At 41.3% G+C, this 21,382-nt stretch overlaps 1 protein-coding gene across 1 annotated transcript in view; it reads right to left on the bottom strand.

Moving 5' to 3' along the window:
• Positions 1-21,382, bottom strand: part of PTPRT (protein tyrosine phosphatase, receptor type T) — a 347,808-nt gene that overhangs the window by 82,966 nt on the left and 243,460 nt on the right. The window contains exons 11-12 of the mRNA XM_009284586.1: positions 16,117-16,390; positions 7,194-7,230 (exon numbers count right to left, since the gene is read on the bottom strand). Coding sequence (XP_009282861.1) covers positions 7,194-7,230; positions 16,117-16,390 — 311 coding nt within the window. The remainder of the gene's footprint in view (positions 1-7,193; positions 7,231-16,116; positions 16,391-21,382) is intronic.

The following is a 21,382-nucleotide window of genomic DNA, read 5'->3' as shown; positions in this document are numbered from 1 at the left end:
AAACATTGGAACAGTCTGCCCAGGGAAGTGGTTGAGTCCCCATCCCTGGAGGTATTTAAAAGACGAGTAGATGAGGCACTTAGGGACATGGTTTAGTGGGCATGGTGGTGTTGGGTCGACGGTTGGACTCGATGATCTTAGAGGTCTTTTCCAACCTTAATGATTCTATGATTCTATGAAAACAAATCCTTTCTGATTGGACCTTCACTTCTGGCTTTAATGTCCAACTGCTGCCTTTTTTTATTTCCCCCCTCCTTTGCCTGGCTACTGGTTCATCTGCAAACAAAGGTGATGGCACAACTGACCAGCCACAGCCACAACACGTGGCCAACAGCATCCTTTCACACCAGGCGGGTGTTGTAAGGGGACAGCAGCCTCCATAGCACTCCAGGTAAATCCATGCCTGCTTTGATTCCAGGAGGACTTGGCTCACACAGCGATGATCAATTTTATTCTGCTTTTTCTAAAGACCCTTCTTTTCTGAAGCGATGCAGTGTATCCCAGCAGTGGATGCTTTGAATTACAGAGGTGATATTTTCACTCTACTGTTGCTAATCTATCCCAAATTTTACCTTAAACACTGTGCCTCTCCCAGCCTCTCCACTCCCACTGCTTATTTTAACTGGGGAGCCCAAGATTAGGGTCTGTCAGTGCAGCAGGGCTCTAGAGTAGACGACGTCCTCTAGAAACTGGGCTGAGGTTATCAAACTCAGTTCATTTGTGGCCTCACCCAGTTTTGCACCAGGCTCTTCGCTAATTCAAAGTTGGCTCATTAGCTCCCTGGGTTAAGGAAGCCCCTAAAGCCAACATTTTAAATCCCTCAAAGTAAGTCTTGATACCAAATTTGGTGAAAATAAAGATGCTCACTGGGTTAAGTGGGCCTCCACATGCCAGGAAGTTTGAGTTGTCTTCTCAGCAGGGAATATTTTTCAGTAAAAGCAACGTAAGTGTGTCTGTTATTAACAATTAATTATGGTGATACACAAACTTGTGCTAAAAAATAACTTTTAGAAGGCAGAGATTTGTTCAGGGGAAAAGAAAAAAACCCCACATTTTCATGCATTTAACTTAAGAAGTGTGATAAAACCCTCGGAAATAAATAGCACAAAACAGAATAAACCTGTCAAAGGAATAACATTCCAGTGTATCAGAAGACAAAATGCAATAACAAACAGATTTGAAGTGGGATTAGATCTGTTTAAAAAATACTTTATCTGTCTACAAAACCAGAATATATTTCAGAAAACAACAGAGCCCTCTTAAACGAATTTGAGGGAGCAAGATCTATTAAACAAACAGTTTTCATATGCAGCAAAACTGTGTGTGAACAGTAGGAATTTTTTTCCTCCTCATTTTCCATTGTTTTTTTGCAGCCTCCCCCCCATGATTTCACTGGTCACCTTTCAGACCCAGGTTCATTTCTGAGGTCTCAAGGTTGTTAAGCACTCATCTCCCAGGAAGTTCCCTTTTTCAGTGCTGATGCACTACAAAAAAGTGGGACCATTTCTCTCAATCTTAAAGGCATCTGAACATCACAGTAATCCCGGTACCTTTTTGCCCCTGTATCATTACAGCTGCCCTGATGTGCACTTAAAATAATTCTTGGGTGAGGAACTCATAGCTAGATAGGAATATAACCACGTAGCACTGGGAGAGGAACATTCCTACAAAAATTTAATCCATCCCAAAACTGAGAAACCAACCCTCCTTTCCCCTCCCCTTCGTATTAATCACACATAACTCTGCCACATCCCAATAAGTCGTTCTATGCACATCAGGCTAAAGCAGGAACCATTTCCACAAGCTGACGGGATTTCCTCTCTATGTTTAAATTTTCTGGAGTAAAATGATGGAACTGGTCCCAGTGTTATACACTACAAGGCAAGTTTATGACACACAGACCTTCAAAAGTTCATTCTGATGGAAACTGCAAAACCCTTGAGAAGTTCTGAACCTCCCCACTAGTGGTCTGTGAATGACTTTACACAGTGCTACTGAGGCTCGATTCTGCAATGTCTCTAATTCCAGCAGAAGTTTCTATACAGAGGACTGACAGAATCTACTTTTCATTTTCCTGTCATCATTTCTTCAACAGCAGGACCCAGCTGTCTAAGAGTAAGTTTAATAATCAGCCCCAGAAAATGCCGTAGCTGCTTTAATTGAAAAATGCAAGGTCATCTCCATGCATGCTCAGGGAGATATTCAGCCTCTGCAGAGGGCCAGCAAGGGATCCATGGGGCTCTTCAGTCATGCTCAAGTGCTCCTACAAAGGTTTAAGTGGTGTTTGGACCTCCAGATGACCCTCTGCACAGGCGTATATTCACTCCAGTGCACAAGGAGCGCCATGTAAAGGAGAGCCCCCTTTATACTGTAGTTAAAATAATTGTAAAAGTATTTTCCCATGCAAACCAAATACGAAACGAGAAGTCATGAAGCTGCTCAGACTTCTGGAAGTTTGAACAGTTTTCCTTTTCCTGAACTGATAATCACCTGTGCTCAAGAGGCTGGGCGGGTTTCGCGTGGTCACCTGTTGCCTACCTATTACTGCTAAGAACAAGCAAAATCGTTCCCAGGCAGCATGCACAAGAAAAAAAAGGAAAAAAATAAAAATGTACCTCATAATGATTATTAAAGTTCCATTCTTTCATTTGCAAGAACTCACATTTTAAAGAAAGAAGAAATGAGTATCGGGACATAAGGAACCATTAATGAGCCCTCTGCCTTGGTTTCAATTACACTGTGAAATTAATTTAATGCACTCTAAGAATACAAGAGGTAATCGCTCTCTCTTGGTAAGAGGTTGCAATTTTCTGTAATAAAGTGTCAATATAAATATGTTGCTTTAAGACAGGGAGAACAAGTCAGTTAATTCAGAAAGAATGGGACATATTAAAACAAATGCTATCAAGGAAACCAAATGAAAAAACTAATAAATAAACTGGTTGAATGAAAATTGTATGGCAGAGAGCTGGTAAATCGGGGCTTAATGAGAAATTTATTTTTAAAGTGTTTTATGCTAATGATATGCATCCAAGTGACTAATGCTGTTAAAGACAACATTACTCCAGTAATTTAAAAAAGAGAAGTAGCCCATGTGAGGAGAGATGTTTATGGCTGGAAGTGGTAAGAAATCTGAGACCAATGAACCTGAAAATAAATACACACGTAGATACAAAAGGTTAATAATGCTTGTGGATTTAAAACATGCTGGTAAAATGTGAAATGGCTACACAGACTGGACAAACGCAGAGAGCTTTCTGATGGATCGTCAAATGTCACCACTGCAAAGGCTGACGATGAGTCCCTGCCACTGGCCCTTTCCACCGGCATCAGCCAAGTCTTATACTGAGGCACTGGACGGAAGGAAATGAGCTCAACAGATGTGCTTGCCCACTTGGGTATCTACTAGCTCTGCTTTGGAGGATGCACTACTGGTGTCATGACCTAGTGCTCTGAATGCTGACCCCCGCCCCCGACATTAAATAAGCCAATACACAAAGATTTGAGAGATCTTTCTTGTGACCACAAGAATCAAGTTCATCTAAACAGGAGCAGCATGCAGAAAACCATGCAGAAGAGTGCACCGCCGGGAGAGATGGGAAGCAGCTCCTGCGTGGAGCTGAACTGAACTGAAAAGGGGTCAATCTGAACAGTCTATTTCTTGCTAAAAGGAGAGGATAGAAATCTGGGAAATCTCCAAAACTCTCTTTAATGGACTAAAACACTTTTTAAAGAGTTGTCTACTTTCATTTTCTTGGTTTTGAGGCAATGGGACATACAAAGCAAATTACCTCCCAGCCTGCTGAAGTAGCGACAGTGGAACAGCCTCATGTGTCTCTCAAGTAATTAAAGCTACTCAGCTTCTGAACAGGTGCCTTGCAGCAACACCCAAGATGTGTTATAAACCCCCAGTAACACACTGCCTAGCACATTTTATTGCCTAATTACTCCCACACTCACGTTTACTGCCCTTGTTAATCCACTACTTCAAGAGAATACTTGCCTTGCTTAAACATGTCTTGATCCTAATCTTCCTGTCACTGGTGTAAATCAGAACTCATTTCACTAACATTAATGGAGCTACTGCAGTGTCAAATGTCTAGGAATGGAAAAATTAGGCCTATAGCCCAAAATGAACATTTAGTCTGGCACCAGCAGTATGTATTTATTTTCTTGCGTCAAAATAAAATACGCTTTTTCTCTGGTACCAACTCAAAGCGGAGCTTTTAAGCTGTCAATGCTGAGATTAGCCTCCACTCCAAAAAAGGTTTTGGGTTTTTTTCTGACTCTTACCAAAGACACCACAGCGGTATCTTTGCTAGCAGCTCTGATGATTTCGTTCAAGGCAGGCTACAGGTTCGCTCATTCTCTCCTCAGAAAGACAATGATGCAAATAAAGGCGAATACAGGGCAGTACCATTAAAGATAATCAATATAACGAGTAGATAGAAGACAGCACAGACAGAGTAGTCAGCTAGAACATCCCAGCTATCAGCCTTTGATCAGGTCACAATGTAATTATAGTTTCGGGAGCGCCTCTGTCCATTGCCGCACAGCAGAGAGAGGGCAGATACGACACCCCTCTTCAGGGGCTGGGATGTGGAGCGTCTGAGTCCTTCTATTCATATGGAATGAATGTATGGTGGGAATTCAGCCTCATGACATATGGAAATCTGAAACTATGGGAAAGCTCCAAACCACACAACCACATTGTTCAGCTATTGCTCAGCTGCTTATACTTCACAGGTGCCAGCAATGGAAGATACTGTTACGTTATCAAGACTACAAATTCGCCTGTGATGCTACCTTTCTTGTGAGCTGCAGGCAATACTGTACCTTTGAAGAGCTAAAACTGCATAAAATTAGCCACAGCTGTGGATATTCCACTGTCCTTGCTAATGGTGAGGCACTGAGAAATACAATATTGCAATTCACAGAGCAAGGACAAGGAAAAAAAAAAAGAAGGAAAAAAAAAGAAGAAAAAAAAAAAAAAGAATTTCCACAGAGATTTCCACACTCCATGTATAGAAATAAGACATCTGCCTACAAATCAAAAGTGATATTCATTGAGGCAGTGAGAATAAACACTAGAACTACCATCACTTCTTGTCCTTTTCCATTCACGTCAATCAAGAAAAATCCTAAAGAATAAGATCACCAAAAAACTGGCTCTAGGCAACCTCAGGCTCTACCATCTCTTTTATATCTTTTATCAAATTAATATTAGGAAGAGATCCTTTTTTAAAAAGAGATGGCATTCACAAACGACAGGAGGAGGGTAGCTTATTGACTCCTCCTGGTGACCTAACAGGTTAATGAAAATTACATCAGTTTGCAGAAGTCAACTCAAGGTCAAACACTTATGTGACACTTTTTTGAAGTACCCAGATCAGACAGTGCAAATCAAAAGGTCATGCAAGAATAGGACTTTTCAAGCTATGTAGAGTTTTTGTTTTTCTTTGAATAGTCACAGAGCAAATATCTTTTCTGCTAGCATGACAACATTCTTCCACCAACTCTAGAAAAAGGAACGACTGAAACAGAAGAAACTACAGTTTCCAAAAATGAATTAATCCAGTTTCTCTGATCTCATGAAGAGACCTCTATTCATGCTCTGGAAAAACCCTGGGGAGACTCATTTCACCCAGACTCATCTTACCCAGTCCTGCTCTTTCTCTTTCTCCCACCAGAAAGCCAATATAAGGTATCCAAAATGGTCACGCCACTACCAGCTGGAAAAACTGAGGGGGAAGGAGGGGAGACCGAGACACATAGAATGTTTGTAGCCCATAGTAATGAATTAAATGAAGATTTTACAAGGAACCTTTAAAAAGGAAAGCAACAAGAGGATATGGGGAGCACCAGAGCCACAGATGAAAGGGGGAAAGGGGAGAAACGGCTCATCCTCCTTGGCTTTCAGTGGTGACACAACTGCTTACAGCCCCACCAGTTTGGGTGTCAGCAGTGAAAACAGCTGCACGGGTGGGAACTTCATGCAGCACCTGCCATCCCAGTGCATGGCTTTCTGTAACAGACTGGGGGATGTCTCCATATAAAGGTGGAAAAAGGCCTCTTCTGCTACCCAGCAACTGTTAGCTGGGGCTTCTATTGATCCCTCCCAACTCCTCGGTAAGTGCAGATGCAGAAGTGATCAGGATAAAGTACCTAGAAGTAATTAACTTCTGTTACTGCCACAAGACAGAAAGGAGTGAAAAGAATGCAAAAAAAGAGATGGTGCCTCAAAGAAAAAAAGGTCATAGGTTCCTGCCAATTTCTGTTCAACTCTGGAAAGACTCCACAGGCAGTAATGCAGTTATTTCACATTACAGCAAAGCAGCGAGAGCACAAGATGCAACCCTGAGTTTTGGAAAGAGAGAGCTACCTGTAGTACAGCCCGTGGCAATTACCTTATCATTTCCTTACAGCTCATTTTCAGACTACGACATGTGTTGAGGAAGTCTCTTTACAGCTACTCCTCTGTTTGTGTTACAAGTAAATTGGTTTCTGACACCTTTGCTGGCAAAGTAGCCCCTGGGGTGATTTTGAAGTCCTTAAAAGACTTTAAAGCAACTCTAAACTCCACGAAGGAACCCGGACATTGTCATCATTGGCCCCTCAAGAGCTACACCTTGTGAAGCATCCTGGGGATCGGAGCATTGCAGCTTAATAGTATTTGTCTCAGATTTGCTCAGTCTGGTCTATTTGACTTACCAGTTTGGTCTATTCTGAACTAATTGCAATGAAAATAAGGAATGTACTCTACTCTGCTTGTTGAATTATACCATGAAAATGGTGTGATATAAGAATTGTGCCCCGCTGTGTTCAAGGTTAGGCTTATGCGAGATCTCCTCTTACTTATCTACTTTATACAATTGCGGAGAGAACAAAGTTAATAGGAAGGTTTTTCAGTGACATTCTGCCAATAGCAAGAACAGTCCTCAGGACAGGAAAGCTGTCGACAGAATAAGGGAAAGGAGAGACAGATACCCTGTCTTAAAGAAAAAACAGTCCACACATATAGCAAAGTGGTTCTGGAAATTATTGTTCTGCCTTTGTAATCTTCCTTGTAAAGAAAAAAAAAAAAGAAAAGAAGGAGGCTTGTTCTTTGAATAGTAACTGTAATCAAGTTGTGTCACCACTGCAGCTTTTACATTACTGGCATTGTGCTTTGCAGGAAAAGGAGACTCACATACCTTTTGTTGCCAGCCGGACACAGTTGATTTTTGTTTCCTGAAAAATAAAAAAAAAAAAAAGAAAACATCAAGGTGTGTAATTTGCCCATCTACAATAAACCTACATTCCTTTAAAAAGGCACTAAAACAAATAAGCGTTTTTCTTACACTTCCTCTTTGAAAATACCACCAACAGTTTTAGTTGCATAAAACACTCCATACTAATGGACTTGCACACAGCTGCTTCACTAACTGTTGAGAAGTTAAGAGTGACAACATGTTTTTCCACACTCGATGTGTGAATGATGGGTCCCATGTAACTGCCTGATTAACTAATAGAATTTACCAGTTAAATGACCTGATCTGTAATAGGTAGACAAGCCTTGGGTCAAAAGTACATGCAACTGTACATCTAATTTTCATGCACCATTACTGCAAATTTTGCAAATTGGGTATTTATTTAAACACATGGCAAACAGACACCGAAGTAGTCATTTGAATATTTCAGCTCTCTGATATGTATGTGAAGCAAAACAGCATGCTGTATGGCTAGCTCTGCCAAATGAGCTATTCAAACACAACCCACAGCACTGCAGTTTTTCATTGCAGAGCTGGGATAAAACCCAACGTTTTGTTCAATCCACCTCGGAGCCCGCAGATCTGCGTAAACAGGAGTTTGGATCGGAACAGCAGTGTTGTATTTGGTTTAACTAAAAGCTCAAACTCGGCAGCCTTCTCAGGCCACTTCTGCTGAAAACACATCCTTCCTGGTATCCCCAGCTCCTCACTCCACAGCCCTTATTGGCATGGATTGCTTCTGTCCGATGCACGATTGCGGTCCAAACCTTCACGCGTTGCTTTGGTTAAAAAGCTGACTTTGTCAGGCAGTAATCTGCTGCAGGGTTTTCTTAGCACTTCATGTCTTTACACGCTCTTGTACGTGTCTCAGGAGTAACGAATACTGCATAAATTGCTGAGTGTAACAATGCTACATTAATATGGATGCTGTCTGTGCCCTGGAAACACCAGCCTAGCAAATGCACTGCTGAGCACCTCATTCCATCCTCAAGCAATAAGATGAACGCTGTGAAAGTCTGAATTTGCTCTTGGAGAAAATCTGTTCTATCTGTGACAGACACTCCTTGGCCTGAGCAGAAACACACGGTCCCATCGTGCCTTTCTCCTCACGTTGCACGTAGGAAGGGGACAACTGCAGAATCCACACTGGGAAACGCAAGAGCAATTCCCTCTGATCCCTTTCTATGCATTCCTCAAGATACAAGTCAGCCACGCTGGCTGGATGTAAGTAACCCTGTGTGTAGTCTAAAAACAACTAAATATTCAGGACAAACCATTCCTTTGTTGATCTTGCCTTCAGACTCTCTTAAGGACCTCCTGGATCACCGAGGACAAATCATGTCTATTAAGGACATCCTTTCCCAGCCATACAGCCCCCAGAGTGGGACTGAAGCACTGTTTATCCCAGTAAACCAGAGGCATCTCTCTTTGGTGCACTGACACCTCTCTCCCTCAAAAACCAACTCCTCTACACAACCTGTACAACCATCGGCACTGCAAAGTCAACATAGCTGTACAACAGAGCTCCCTCTCTGCCTCGTGTATAATCAGCTCGAATTGCCAGCTATTCTGGAAATCCAAAATCTTTATTACCAGTGGTGATATATGAAGCAGAAAAAACATAGCTTTATTTTCAGAGCGCAGCCTCAGCACATAATGCTGGGAACAGACAGATTCTGATGTAGTTTACAATCTAAGACAAGGTGACCTGGAAAATCAGCGATGAAAAAATAAAGTAAATAAAAAATATCAAGATAGCATTTTTGCAGTCTAAAAGTAGGTGGATACTTGCTCACATTTCGTTGTGGAATTTTCTTGTGTATTTATTGCTTTCTGCTAGCTTCAAAGTGCAACAAAAAGCTGGAGAAATTAGTCAATGTGGAGAAAAGAAGAGGTGAGAAAACAAAAACTGAAATCTTGTTAATGATGCAGTAACTGATCTCATTTGAGCATGTGCATATTCCTGCACATTACCCTTCCACAGGGTAATTTGAGAAGACAGGATGCAGTGTGTTCTCTTTGCATCTACATCTACTAATTGTTGCATTTAGCACAGACAGTCATAGTTATTAGAAGACCATGATCTGGCACTGCCAAAAGCAAGGGCAATCAATCACTGGAGAAACAAGACATCTGGACTTCAGAACTTCATTTCAAATTGCATCTTCTGAGAAGGAAAACATAAAAAAAACCTGCACAGACACCAGACATCCAGCTACTAGGGATGCTTAAGTTTAGACTTGAACTTAGTCCATATTCCTGATTAGGGCTGATTATTCCATCGATTTCCATTGATCACCTCATTGATCAACCCACTGCTCATCTCTTTGGTGTCTCATAAACATGAGATCTTTAAATTTACTCTGTTTTTCTTTGATTGATGCTGAGAATTGTGAGTTTGTATGAACTTTTCTACCAAGAAACAGAATAAATAAATACACAGTTTTTTTCCAAAAACCAGTAAAACCATTTTCCCACAATCACATTTGTTTTCTGAAAAATACTACTTTTGATTCAGACAAGGTGCTTTCCTGCCCACAGTAAAGTAAGATGCTTCTGTTTAGTCAATAGTAAAGCAGGAATAAACAACGTAGGTAATTCTCAATTACCTGTCCAGATGGCTTAAAGCAATTATAAGAAAAATAATGAAATGAAGAGATAATAAAAAAGTTGTAAAAAACCAAAAATAATTTCCCAAAATTTCAGTCTCCGTGTTGTTTCTGAATGTTCTTTCAAATGCTGTGATACCTAATTCCCATTTTATGGTATCACAGAAGCTTCACAAGGCCTTACGTCTAGAACAATCTTAATGATGACCCAAGATCCTACATAATCAGCATCAGATATCTGTTTCATATTATGGCTGAAGCCACAGGAATAATTCAATTTAAGATCCCAGTAGCGCTACTACTTCGGCTCTATAACTCTGCCAGGTTACGACAGACATTTTATATCCAAACAGTAATAGAACAAGGTAGGCATATTTTAACCAAGATCCTGGAACAGGAAAACACTGCATGAATACGTCCTGCAGCTCTTGATCCAACCTTCATTTTCCAACATGCTTCGTATCCAGAAAGCTTACTGCACTTTAAGCCCATCGACACGTTTACTAGAACATATTTACCTAAGTTTGTTTTCTATGAATAAAACATGATTACGGTGTACCCTCCCTCAAGGCTGAACCTTGGCTAAATTTTTAAGTCCATACACCATGAACATAGACTATATGAGGGCTGTGTTTTGGAGTGCTGGCAGACTGTTCCTGAAGGGCAGACCCGGCCCTACAGCTGGAACGAGCTGGAGACGCCCTGAAGAGGACACAAACTGTGCTGAGGAGCTGGGTAAGCCCTCTCAGCCAATACAGCTCACGCACACAGACTTGAAACTACACACCATGAGCCTGCTTTAGCATCCCTCTGAATTTTCAGGGTTTTTTCCAAACATTCTTTTAATGTAGTTTGTTTCTTCCTTTTTCAAAGAAAGGGAGCTGATGCTGTCTACTAATTATTTAGGTTCCTGAACGCACATTTCACTGAAGTACACTGGATGATAACAAGACAAGTTCTGCCTCTCTCTCTTTAGTGTTTGGATGGGAACAATTTTCTGCAGAAAAGGGCTATGAGGGCAGCAGGACATATGTTTACGTGACAACTGCATCTTCACAACCTAAAAGGGCAAATGATTTTTTTTTCCTTTTCTTTTGATATGACAGCTTGCTGTTTACAGACTATGAACAACAATAAAAGCAGCAGAGCTTTTTCATCCATCTGTTTTCACACCCACAATTTTTTCTTTCCTTTACTATTATTATGACTTTGCATTAGGTAAACAGTGCACGCCTTGTCGGAAAAACCACCTACCAGCACCAGTGAGACCCGCTGTCCCCAGACGTACTGTTCGGGGCTGCCCTGCAACAGGCACAGTTTCATCAGGCAGCTCAAACTGGGGATGGGGACAGGCAATTTTAACTTTCGCTGGTGCACAGACAAGTAATTACCAATCTCCCACTTGACCTCAGTTTCAACTTGAGTTCCCTGTGTCCCAGAGCTATACACTGAGCATGCTTGTCGGCAACCTGCTTCCCACAGGATAGAAACCGTGGTTCTGTCCACTGAACATCCTAAGGAATTATTTTCTTTGTCCTCAACAAATTTTGCCCAAGTTCAGGGGAGCTATAGATCATGTGTTTCTTTTTTATCCCACTGAAGGCAACGGTTTGCTGCCTTTAAAATGAATCATGTGCCTATGTCTGTGCAGGGTCAATGGACTCCCCTATAATTTCTATCGCCAGCTTAAGGAAACTGCTAGTTCTCCGAGAGACTAAGCTAAACCTAGTACTGCCTTTCCAAGTATCAGCTATTTTTAGTATCTGTCTCATTTGGAGAAGGGAGGTTTAACAAAGTGGTTAGGGCTTTTATTATTTAGAATAGAAAGTTATTTCAATGATACAGAGTTAATCATTGAATACCCATACCTCCCAAACGCGAGGTAAGCTGGAGGATTTTATTTACGCTGTTGGTAGAACTATCAAGAAAACACTCAGGTCCAGATACTGTGGCCCAAGATGGCCAACCAGATGTGCAAACAGGGGCTTACAAAGAGTGAAGTGCTTCCACAGCTGCTTTATTTCTGCCCAGCAGCTTCACCATGAGATTAAGCAGCAGTAAACATACATGAACAAAACCGTACACCCGAAATCCTACTGAACACAGAGCTCCTCAAAGATGTTTAATAGTTCACAGAAGCAATGCAAGTGACCTTGGTGCCACTTCATTTTTCAGAACAGGGCTCACGCTGAACTGAAGTACCTCACTGGGTTTTTTTGTGGACCATCTCCACAGGGATGAACGCCACCTCTCTGCTGGCAGCTCTATCCATACCTCCAAAATGTTCCAGAAGAAGAATGTTGTGTATTGCGAGTAGACCTGTCAGCATCCAGAAATCCAGCCTGAAGTCCCCTGATAATAATGAACTGCCCGATTGTGCATGTAGTACAAGTCATTAGAGAGGAAAAAAAATCAGTAAGAATCTCTATAGAGTCTATTATTCCCTCAAAAATAATATTCTCATTGATTCCTGTGGTGCTACTTTTCACAATTCTGGCTTGAAGACATCATTCACCTGTTGGACCACCAGGCTGCAGGAGCAGCTGGCAGCATCCCCCACATCATCTCCAGCTGTGTTACAAAGGCTCCTGCCTCATCTCCCATTTAGAGGAAAAATGGCCAAGAGTTATTGATTGCAACTGTGCTGTTACTGATTTCATTTCAACTCAATGAGGTAAAATGCAACCGCAGGAAGGATTTTTAGGTAGCTCTGGTTTCTGAGCATCTCAAAAATTCAGGCAGGTTTCACACAGCAGCCAAAGAATTCTCCCTGTTTGACTGTGTGGCTGGATCACTAACCAGAGACTGTCACCTACAATGACCCAGATAAAGAACTTGGGGACGATAAAACCTGCAACATTTAACTTTGATTATTTAGTCAGTATAAGGATAAGAGAGGATAAGGAGTAACACAGTGTTGCCACCCTGGCCTCACCTTTCAGAGGCATAAACACTGAAAGGGCTGGTGTTTTAAAGGGGTGAGTTCAGGGAGGTTTTTCAGGCAAGGAAAACTTCATGCTCTGTCAGGCAGCCATCTGAAGCAGGTGGCACCAGGCCAACCAGCAAACATCAGTTAACTACCTGGATGGCTGCGACAGCGTGTGTGGAGATCCTGCCAGAGGAGAGCGAAGCCAGTTGTCCATTCTTCTTCTGTGTCACTTCTTGTGCTAACTCCGTCTAACAATTAAACAGTAACTAATGGTGCTTCTCATCCCCACAGTTACAAAGCCCGGAGCTTCTGTTTCCTTTCTCTCTTTTTTCCCCTCTTACTTCAAACTCTGACACATTTCAGTTCAGCATCTGGCTTTCAACAGTCCCTAGGAGGGAAATTCACACAATTTGGAAGCGTTTTGTATAACAAAGCTGAAAACCATTCTGTTTCACACATGTTCTACTTAGACCCCAGTCTGGAAGCAACACCATGTTGACCAAACTTCATGCAACTGTCCACAAAAAAGAATTCAGCCAGCGACAGCCATCTCATTCAAACTCTCAAACAAGTACAACATTGCACAAGAGAAGGCAGAAAAGCTTGTGACCTGATTTTGCAGCAATTTGCCACACTTGTTTTGCATCCAGCTGTTAATTATGTTCCTTTCACTGCAACAATCACAGCTAATGGTTGCAGAGCAGATGAGAACACCAAATGAGCACAACCCTCCACGTACAGAGGAGCTGAAACAATGCAGAACTCCTATAACACTTCTACCTCCTCCTAATCAAGCTTTTTGACCAAATACAGTATGTTTCTTCAAATTAAGCTCTCCCCGGAGTCCTACATTTCCAAAGGAAGATGTTCTGGTTCACTGCACAAAGGTTTCTCATTGCAGGTTCCAGGTGTGGAAAGAAGCTTCATCATTCCACAACTGTCAGTGATTAATGAAACTACAGAATATCCTAATTAAAAAGTGAGTGGCAATGTTCTTTTAAGTTTTTCATGTGCAAGGGAACACAAGGCTATATTTTAATTGTGCTAAATTGTTACTGTTTCAGATTTTTTGCAGATGTGCATTATCAAAAGTGCCTCACTGCAGCCATAATTATTAGTAGGCTTTATGAAGAACAGTCAAAGCTGCTCAGGTTATAGACATAAGTGAAAACCCAGAACTCTTAAATACAAATTATACCTGTAAACAATTCTGTGAATGGAGCAAAACTTATTATTTACAGTTGCAAAAGATTGGATGAAAATCAGACCCTAATATTTGAAATGTGGGGCTTAAGGATTTTATCCAGAAACAAAAAGTATCACAGCTACTCCCTTGAAGATCCATATTCCAACTCTTGGACATTTCATCTGTATTTTTTCCCATAGCGCTGCGCTTTGAGGATATATAAGCATATACTGTACCAATATTAATTATTAACACAAGAGGCAATTGCTTGCTCAAATAGGAATTTGTTTTGTCTGGCAGGATACTTCTCGGTGGACTTGGCAGCGTTGGGTTTACGGTTGGACTTGATGATCTTGAAGGTCTTTTCCAACCTAAAGGATTCTATGATTCATGCTGTCATAAACTGTGTATTGTTGCATACAGACTCTTTTGATTAACTTATGCTTAAAAAGTCCTTTACAGTCTTGTGTTCCTATTAGAACAGCCCACGCAAGTCATCCTTTTTTGAGTCCTTATCACCTTGTATGTAGAGAGAGTGATGCAACCTGCCAGCCAGAGATCCAGAAAAAGCAGGAACCACACATTAGTGCTGCCTTCATCCAGAATGCCAAGGGAACCCTCCATTTCCATTCATATTTCCATTCATTTACAGCATATTATATTGTACTTAAGCAAATAAAGTCTTTTCTTCCCTGGGGATCCATTCACTAGCAATTAACTATCACACAAGGGGGAACTAACTAGACACGGAGAGACATATACATATATTTCACAATTTCCTTTATAAAGGCAAATCCAAAATTGAATTAATTGAGTAGTGCTGGAAGGAAACTGTATCGACTAGAAAGGAAACCAAGGTGAAAAACAGCATGGTATTGAAGAGATTTGTGCTTGTCAGCCACACAGCAGAAACTCTGCAGGAGAATGGTGATAAATGAAGGTAGTAAAACACCAAGATATGTTGTGAACATTCATTGGCATTGCTAGCCTGTTAAACAATGTACGGTCCTCTGTGATTTACGGCTGCTTTTTGGGTATAAAACACACTATCCCAAGTGGAGACCAAAGCCTACACCATTCACCTTTGATTGATTTTTCTAATTTTGCTCTTTCAGAGGTGATGTCTTAGAGAATTTATCTATGTTAAAGTTAGATTCATGAAAGCACTGGCAAATGTGCTACTAACACTCTCGGCTACCCAACTTCTTGATGCCATGTTAATGTTCTAAGACCCTTCATGAGGCTAGAGTGTCAAATTATATCATGTTATGCGATAAAGAAAAACAATTAGGGGAGTCAAAGGGGAAGAGGGTGAATGACTGCTTAGACTGGATCTGGCCTGTACACTGTCAGCTGAACAGACCCGAAACAGAAGAGTTAAAAGAGAAGGTCACAAACTATTCTAGGCTGGAACAGAAGAATGTTAGAGGGAAAAGAGGCCTTCCCTTTTCCTATGACGGGATCTGTTGGGGCATTACATGTATGTCACTCGAGTCTGAGAATAGGGCAGACTATGTTTCCTGTGCAGTCTCCATTTTAAACTTAGTATCACAGAGTAAGTACACGTAAAAATGTAGTCCAGGGTATTCCAAAGGAATAAGACAGACATGCACATAGTCCCCCCTGCAGTACAACTTACATTTTGCTCAAGCTGAAAATCCGAACCGTAAGTGCTACGTTATGATGTGACCAAATGCAAGCTACAAGGTAATTCAACTTCATAGCTTTTGCATATTTCTCATCTCATAAGGTCTCCTCCAAAATCACAAGCACTGTGAATTGGAGACTATCAGGATATTGCAGTTACATCTTTTAAAGGGACAATAGCTTCTACTCTGGCATTAATGCAACTGCAAGAAAAAAAAAAATAAATTCTAAGCAATTCATTTTGTAAATCACATGCCAACATGTGTCTTTACGTTGTCTGGCTCCCCAACAGGTTTCTCATTGGATCTAGTGATCAGAGAGAGACTTGAGTGAAGGACAAGTAGTGGCATGTTTAATTCTCATCAAATTTCTGTAAGAGGGTAACAATGAGGAGGAATTAAACTGGCATCTGATGGAGAATGAAGGAGAAAGATGTGGAGGATAGACAGAGGTGGTCATATGTACAGATTCAACTTCAATTTTCTCTGCACTTACTCCATTTGCCTTGCTAAGAGCCTGGAAGTATATGCTGTAGCTTTTCAGGGGAGAAAGTGGAGCATTCCAGTAGCCGTTGTAGGTTTTGTTGTCACCCACTGTGAATGGCTGTGTGACGGGCAGGTTGATGGGTTTCAGCTCGGCTGCAAAGTAGTGTGGTGAGTCAAGACTGGAAGCGTTCTTGTAGCTCACTGGGACAGAGAAGCATTCAATGATGTCTGCAGCTCTCCGTGCTTTCTGCAGCTTCTCCTCCTTGACAACAAGTTGATAGACACTAGGAGGGAGAGAGGAAGGTAAGATTAGAGCCCCAAGAGCCTTAAATATCAAGAATGTTTCCAACAATAAAAAGAAAAGGCAAAGTAAGAAAAACACTGCTAGGGCATCACAGCAAACACCGTTCTGGGCACACCAGTAACAGTGGCCACCGAATGTTACTACGTGGGCAAGATGTTGATCACTTGCTCTGTTGATTTAGTTGAGTTAATCAAGGTACACGCCTGGTGAAAGTCAGAATAGATTTCAATCGTGTCACACTTTGGGAAAAAGATTAACTAATAACATACCCAGCCTATAATGAATTTTTAATGTACTGAATATCAGAAAGCAGGTGTTTTCTTCTTCAGCCACCAAGTTGAAACATGAATTGTTTGCTTGGGCCAAACGGCGATTGCAGTAGAGGAGAGCATTAGCAGGTGGCAATGGTGTCAGATCCCTTTTGAAACAGTTTCAGGGTGCAAGAATCAGTTTAGATCAAAAGGATTCTCACATCTTCTAAGAACGTGACTTTTTTTGGCCCTCCCTCACATCTCTTTTTGGGATATATCCTGGGATGTAGAGTTCTCTAACATTAATTCCTGATGGCAAGTCTCCTCCTACCTTCCATCACTAAAAGGCTGGCTTATACCCTGAGCAGGTGGCTTTATAGCTGTCCCAATTCACTTTTGTTTCAGGAAACAACAACTTTTCATATTCTTTCCAGCTCTATGAAATGTTAATCCTTTCCAATTCCCGCTAAGCTTTTGGCCTCTATGATATGTAAGAGCAATCTTGTTATTTTTAGCTTACTATTTCAGGCTCAAAGAGGTTGCCAAGGCATTCAAATGCACTCTGCTTTTTTTTTTCTTCCCCTTCAGGCAGTTAACAAAGCCCTTAAGTTCAACGCTGCTACAGCTGAGGCAGGTTTACTGTCTGCTTAACACCACTCACCCATTTGACAAAGGAAGATACCACTGCAGTCATTTTACTTTTTGTCAGGATATTCACATGTGCTGCCCTCACCTGTCTGTGTGAGACTGGTCCTTTGTTTAGTTAGACAGGGGAGATCGATTAAAAGATTGGAAACAGCCAGCAGTGTATCATTCTCCCGGCTTTCACAGGCTCATTCTTGCAGAAAGATTGGTCTGAAAAATTTCTAGCATAGCAATAGCTCATCAATGCTTCTGTGGGAAGCGAAGTTCTGGCACCTTCAACAAGCAGGAGTGAAACAAAACCTCGCTCATGCTTTTGAATTAACTGTTACTTCAGGTCTGCGGGTATCTGGCACACTCACTGTTAATAATGAGGTGGTCAGTGAATCACTTGGAAATCATTTGGCTCCCACTGCTAGACACAAAAACAACGAATCTTTACAAGTACGGCCAATTTATGAATTGCTTAGCACTGAAGTTGTCCTTATGCAGGCTGCTACTAATGTCTGCTAATGCAGCAGCAGCACCCACCAGAGGTAGGGATTGCAGCCTTTAATGATGTCCCGTCAGCATTTTGGAAAACTTTCCTCGACCCTACAGTTCATTAGAGGCTTTAGTAAAATATTTTAGACCTTCTCTGGTATTTATTTTATGATTTCTAAAAAGATAAACAGGCTTCCCAGCAACGCTTTAAGAATTATCACTGAGGATGTAGTGGGAGCTGTAAGCAGAAGCCTGTTTAACTGAAACCCTCCCGTCAGCTTAGCAATAGAAACTTTTAGATTGCCATTTTGGACACTTGACTAACAGACTATCTGCAGATTCTTATTCTGACCCTTCTCTCTGGCAATAATAATCTACACTACTGGGAAAGTTTGTCATTTTGTTTGTCAGCAATGTGCAAAATTGTAGCTGACATTTTTATGGGCATTTGCCACATGCCTTCTAACCTAAAAATGCTTGGTTTCTAGTTTATCCAATCCCAAATGCTTGTCTTTTCTGGTTACAGAAGATGTTTCCTTTATGTATATACATAAATATATATGCATAAATGTATATTAATCTCCTTTTGGCCTAGACAGAGGCCAAGGGTTCCCTCTTCCTATCTCCCTAGCCCTACAGTGTCCAAACGGTGACCTTCATTCTCTTGGTTGTCCCATCTGCAAGCAGCGAGCCTATACATTTGTCTGTCTTTGGAGAAGGGGAAGCTCCCAGGGACATGAATTGCCAGATAAGTGAACTCTTTCCCTAATCATCAGGGAACTTCTTTACCTTTGAAGACGTTCTCAGTTTCTCCCTTCACGGTTCTGATATATGCTCCACCAGTATAGGCACTCTTCTATATCATGAGCAGAGAGTTTTGATACATAAAGAACCTAATAACAGATACTATTCTGCCTGTATTCTTTCACATTTTCGCTTTCCTACTTAGCCATTAACGCACTTCTTCCTTTCACGGGGATAACTCACGCTTTTAATGACCTGAAGTTTTACTTTTAATGTTTATTTTTTTGGAATAAATTGAGGCATCTCTGGAAGCACAACAGTACGTTCATGAGCATTCAGCTGAAATGTAACAGACATCCCATTTGTGTTCAATTTAAAACCCCGTTAATCTCTTGCTCGAATACTGTCTCCTTTCCTATGAAACAACTATCTGAGCTAGCGCTGCTGTCATTGTTTCCCCCTGTCTAAAACACCTAATCTGGTGAAACTTAGGATGAGTGACTGACTGCGTTCTTGGCATTTTTTTCCTTTATGCCCCAGCTCACACCGACTGACACAGCACGTTCATCTCTATGTGCTTTACCTGCTTGACTTGGTGACCGTCATCCTTCTGCCTCACTCTTTTCTCCAAGTCTCAGTTATTTGGTAGTGGTCAAGTGGCCACTCTCAAAGGAAGTGGTCAAGTGGCCAAGAGCATGGCTGATTTCAAAGATTACTCTGGACTGAAGATTATCACTCCGAGAGATTGTTTCCTTATCAAATGATTACCCTGGGTCTTGCTTTCTGATATTTTGATCCCAGTATTTTGATCTGTCTAGACCCTCCAGAAGTGCAGGATTCACAATTCACCCTTGGCTAGTACACAGGCTGGTAGAGTCTAATTTTTTCTTTTCTTCTTTTCTGCCATATCTTTGTTTTTCAGGTTATGCTCTTTTCCGCATGTTTTGTTTCTACCTAGGAGCAGAATTTTCCTGATTGCCTTAAGGACATTTTCAGAGATCAACTTCTCTGCATTAACCAGTGAAGTGCTGCAAGGCACATCGAGTGCTTCCACACCTGCTATCGTCAGCATGAAGACGCTTTCATAACTGTTTGCTTTTTCATTGGAGCAAAAAGGCAATGATCTTACATCTGAATGAAATTCCTGCGGGAATCCTGAGTAGCAAGCATGCAATTACCCACTCTAAAGTTTGGCCAAACCACCTGCATTACTACAACAATTCTCAAAAGAGTAAAGTAATTCAACTTTGCTCAGAAGATGCTAACTTTCCGTGACACATTATAACACCTAAGATTGCGGTCGGGTACTAACTCAAAATAAACTCGGTGAGTAAGATCTGCCCTTTTGGCCTGCAAAAGCACTTCAGCTGCAATTACATCTCTGTTTCGGTACTGAGCAGGGCCAACCATTTGCAACTTGTTACGACTGACAATTTTGTAATACACAGCAGTGTGATTACAACCAAGGGAAAGGAGGAGAAGTTTTCCAAAAAGAAGTGCTAGAGGGAAGGAAAAAAAAAAAAAGGGCAATGGAAATAAGGAGGAGATGTCCAAACTATTCTATTAGCTCTTATTCTGGCTACCAGGTAGGCAGTAACATGGACGTCCTGGGGCTCGAAAATGCCCAGCTGGATAAAAGAAAGTTTTGGTGTCACACATTGAAATTATATTAAAAGAGACAACAAAAGCAGAGCATTAAAACTCCCAACACTATATAACAACTTCAGTACCAATAAACTGAAAGATGATACAGTGTAACTACCGCATTTCAATTTTTAATATTCAGCCACATTTGCAAACACCGCAACCAAATCTGCACATGCGCATGCTGCCGGGCAATAGAAGCAGGGGTCTTGTGTTCCTAGTGCTAAGCTGCTCCAAGACACCTCATTGCAACCAAGTAATACTGCTGTCCCCATAAACGACATGAAAGGGCTGGTTTCCAAACATCCATAAGCTCTGCTCTCCAGAGAGCTCTCTAGGGATTCTCAAATCTGGGCTACTAACCAAATGCCTGACTTCCTAGAAGGCTGGGGAGCTGACTGCCTTATTAGAGCAGCTGGGGAGCTGCACACTCTTATTAGAAATGGAGGCCAAAACTGGGCTCCTCGATAAATTTTATAGGTCTTAGATAGATAAATCCACATTATTTTAATAGAAGCTTTTTCAAGTTTTTGACAGCTCCTTTCTAAATCACTGATAAAAGCACCAGCCATAATGGTCACCACGGCACAAATGTTGTCTGCAGAGGAAGAAAATGTGCTCTTATCACCATCTACAAGGTAATCTTTTAAATGATGAGTTCTCTATTCAGTGTGGAAGCACAAGTGCGGATAATCAACATTCCAAATCACAGCCCATTTCTGTGCGACTGAGATCTCTCCGAGCGCTGTTAGACTTCTCCTTCGCCTGCTCTTGATATCTTTTTGTGCTGCTTGCAGCACAATTTGAGGATGGACTGGGGAAGCGCTTGTCCACAAATCTAGCCATGTATTTAGACCAGACTCAAATTTTGGATGTAGGATGTGCATGAATGTGGAGGGGAAAAGCTGAGTCAGAGCTTTCCATAAAGCATTCAACAGCTGGTCAGTGCACTTTGGTATCCTGACACAGTACTTACCAAAAAGGTGAAATCTTCACTATACCCCTGATAATGGTAGGGTATGAAAAGGAATATAATTTCTTTGCAACCTTACAGTGATCCCCCTCACCTGACTTACTAAAGCTTAAAAGAAACAACGCTTCTGCAGCTTAGTACTCCCTCTGGACCAATTTTGGTCCTAAATTTTCTTAAACGTATCGTATAAAGATTTAATATATTTGCATTTAATTTTAATATTTACACATAACTA

Source organism: Aptenodytes forsteri, unplaced genomic scaffold (genome assembly GCF_000699145.1).
Source record: "Aptenodytes forsteri isolate BGI_AS27 unplaced genomic scaffold, ASM69914v1 Scaffold215, whole genome shotgun sequence".
NCBI lineage: Eukaryota > Metazoa > Chordata > Aves > Sphenisciformes > Spheniscidae > Aptenodytes > Aptenodytes forsteri.
This window is presented reverse-complemented; position numbering and strand designations above follow the sequence as displayed.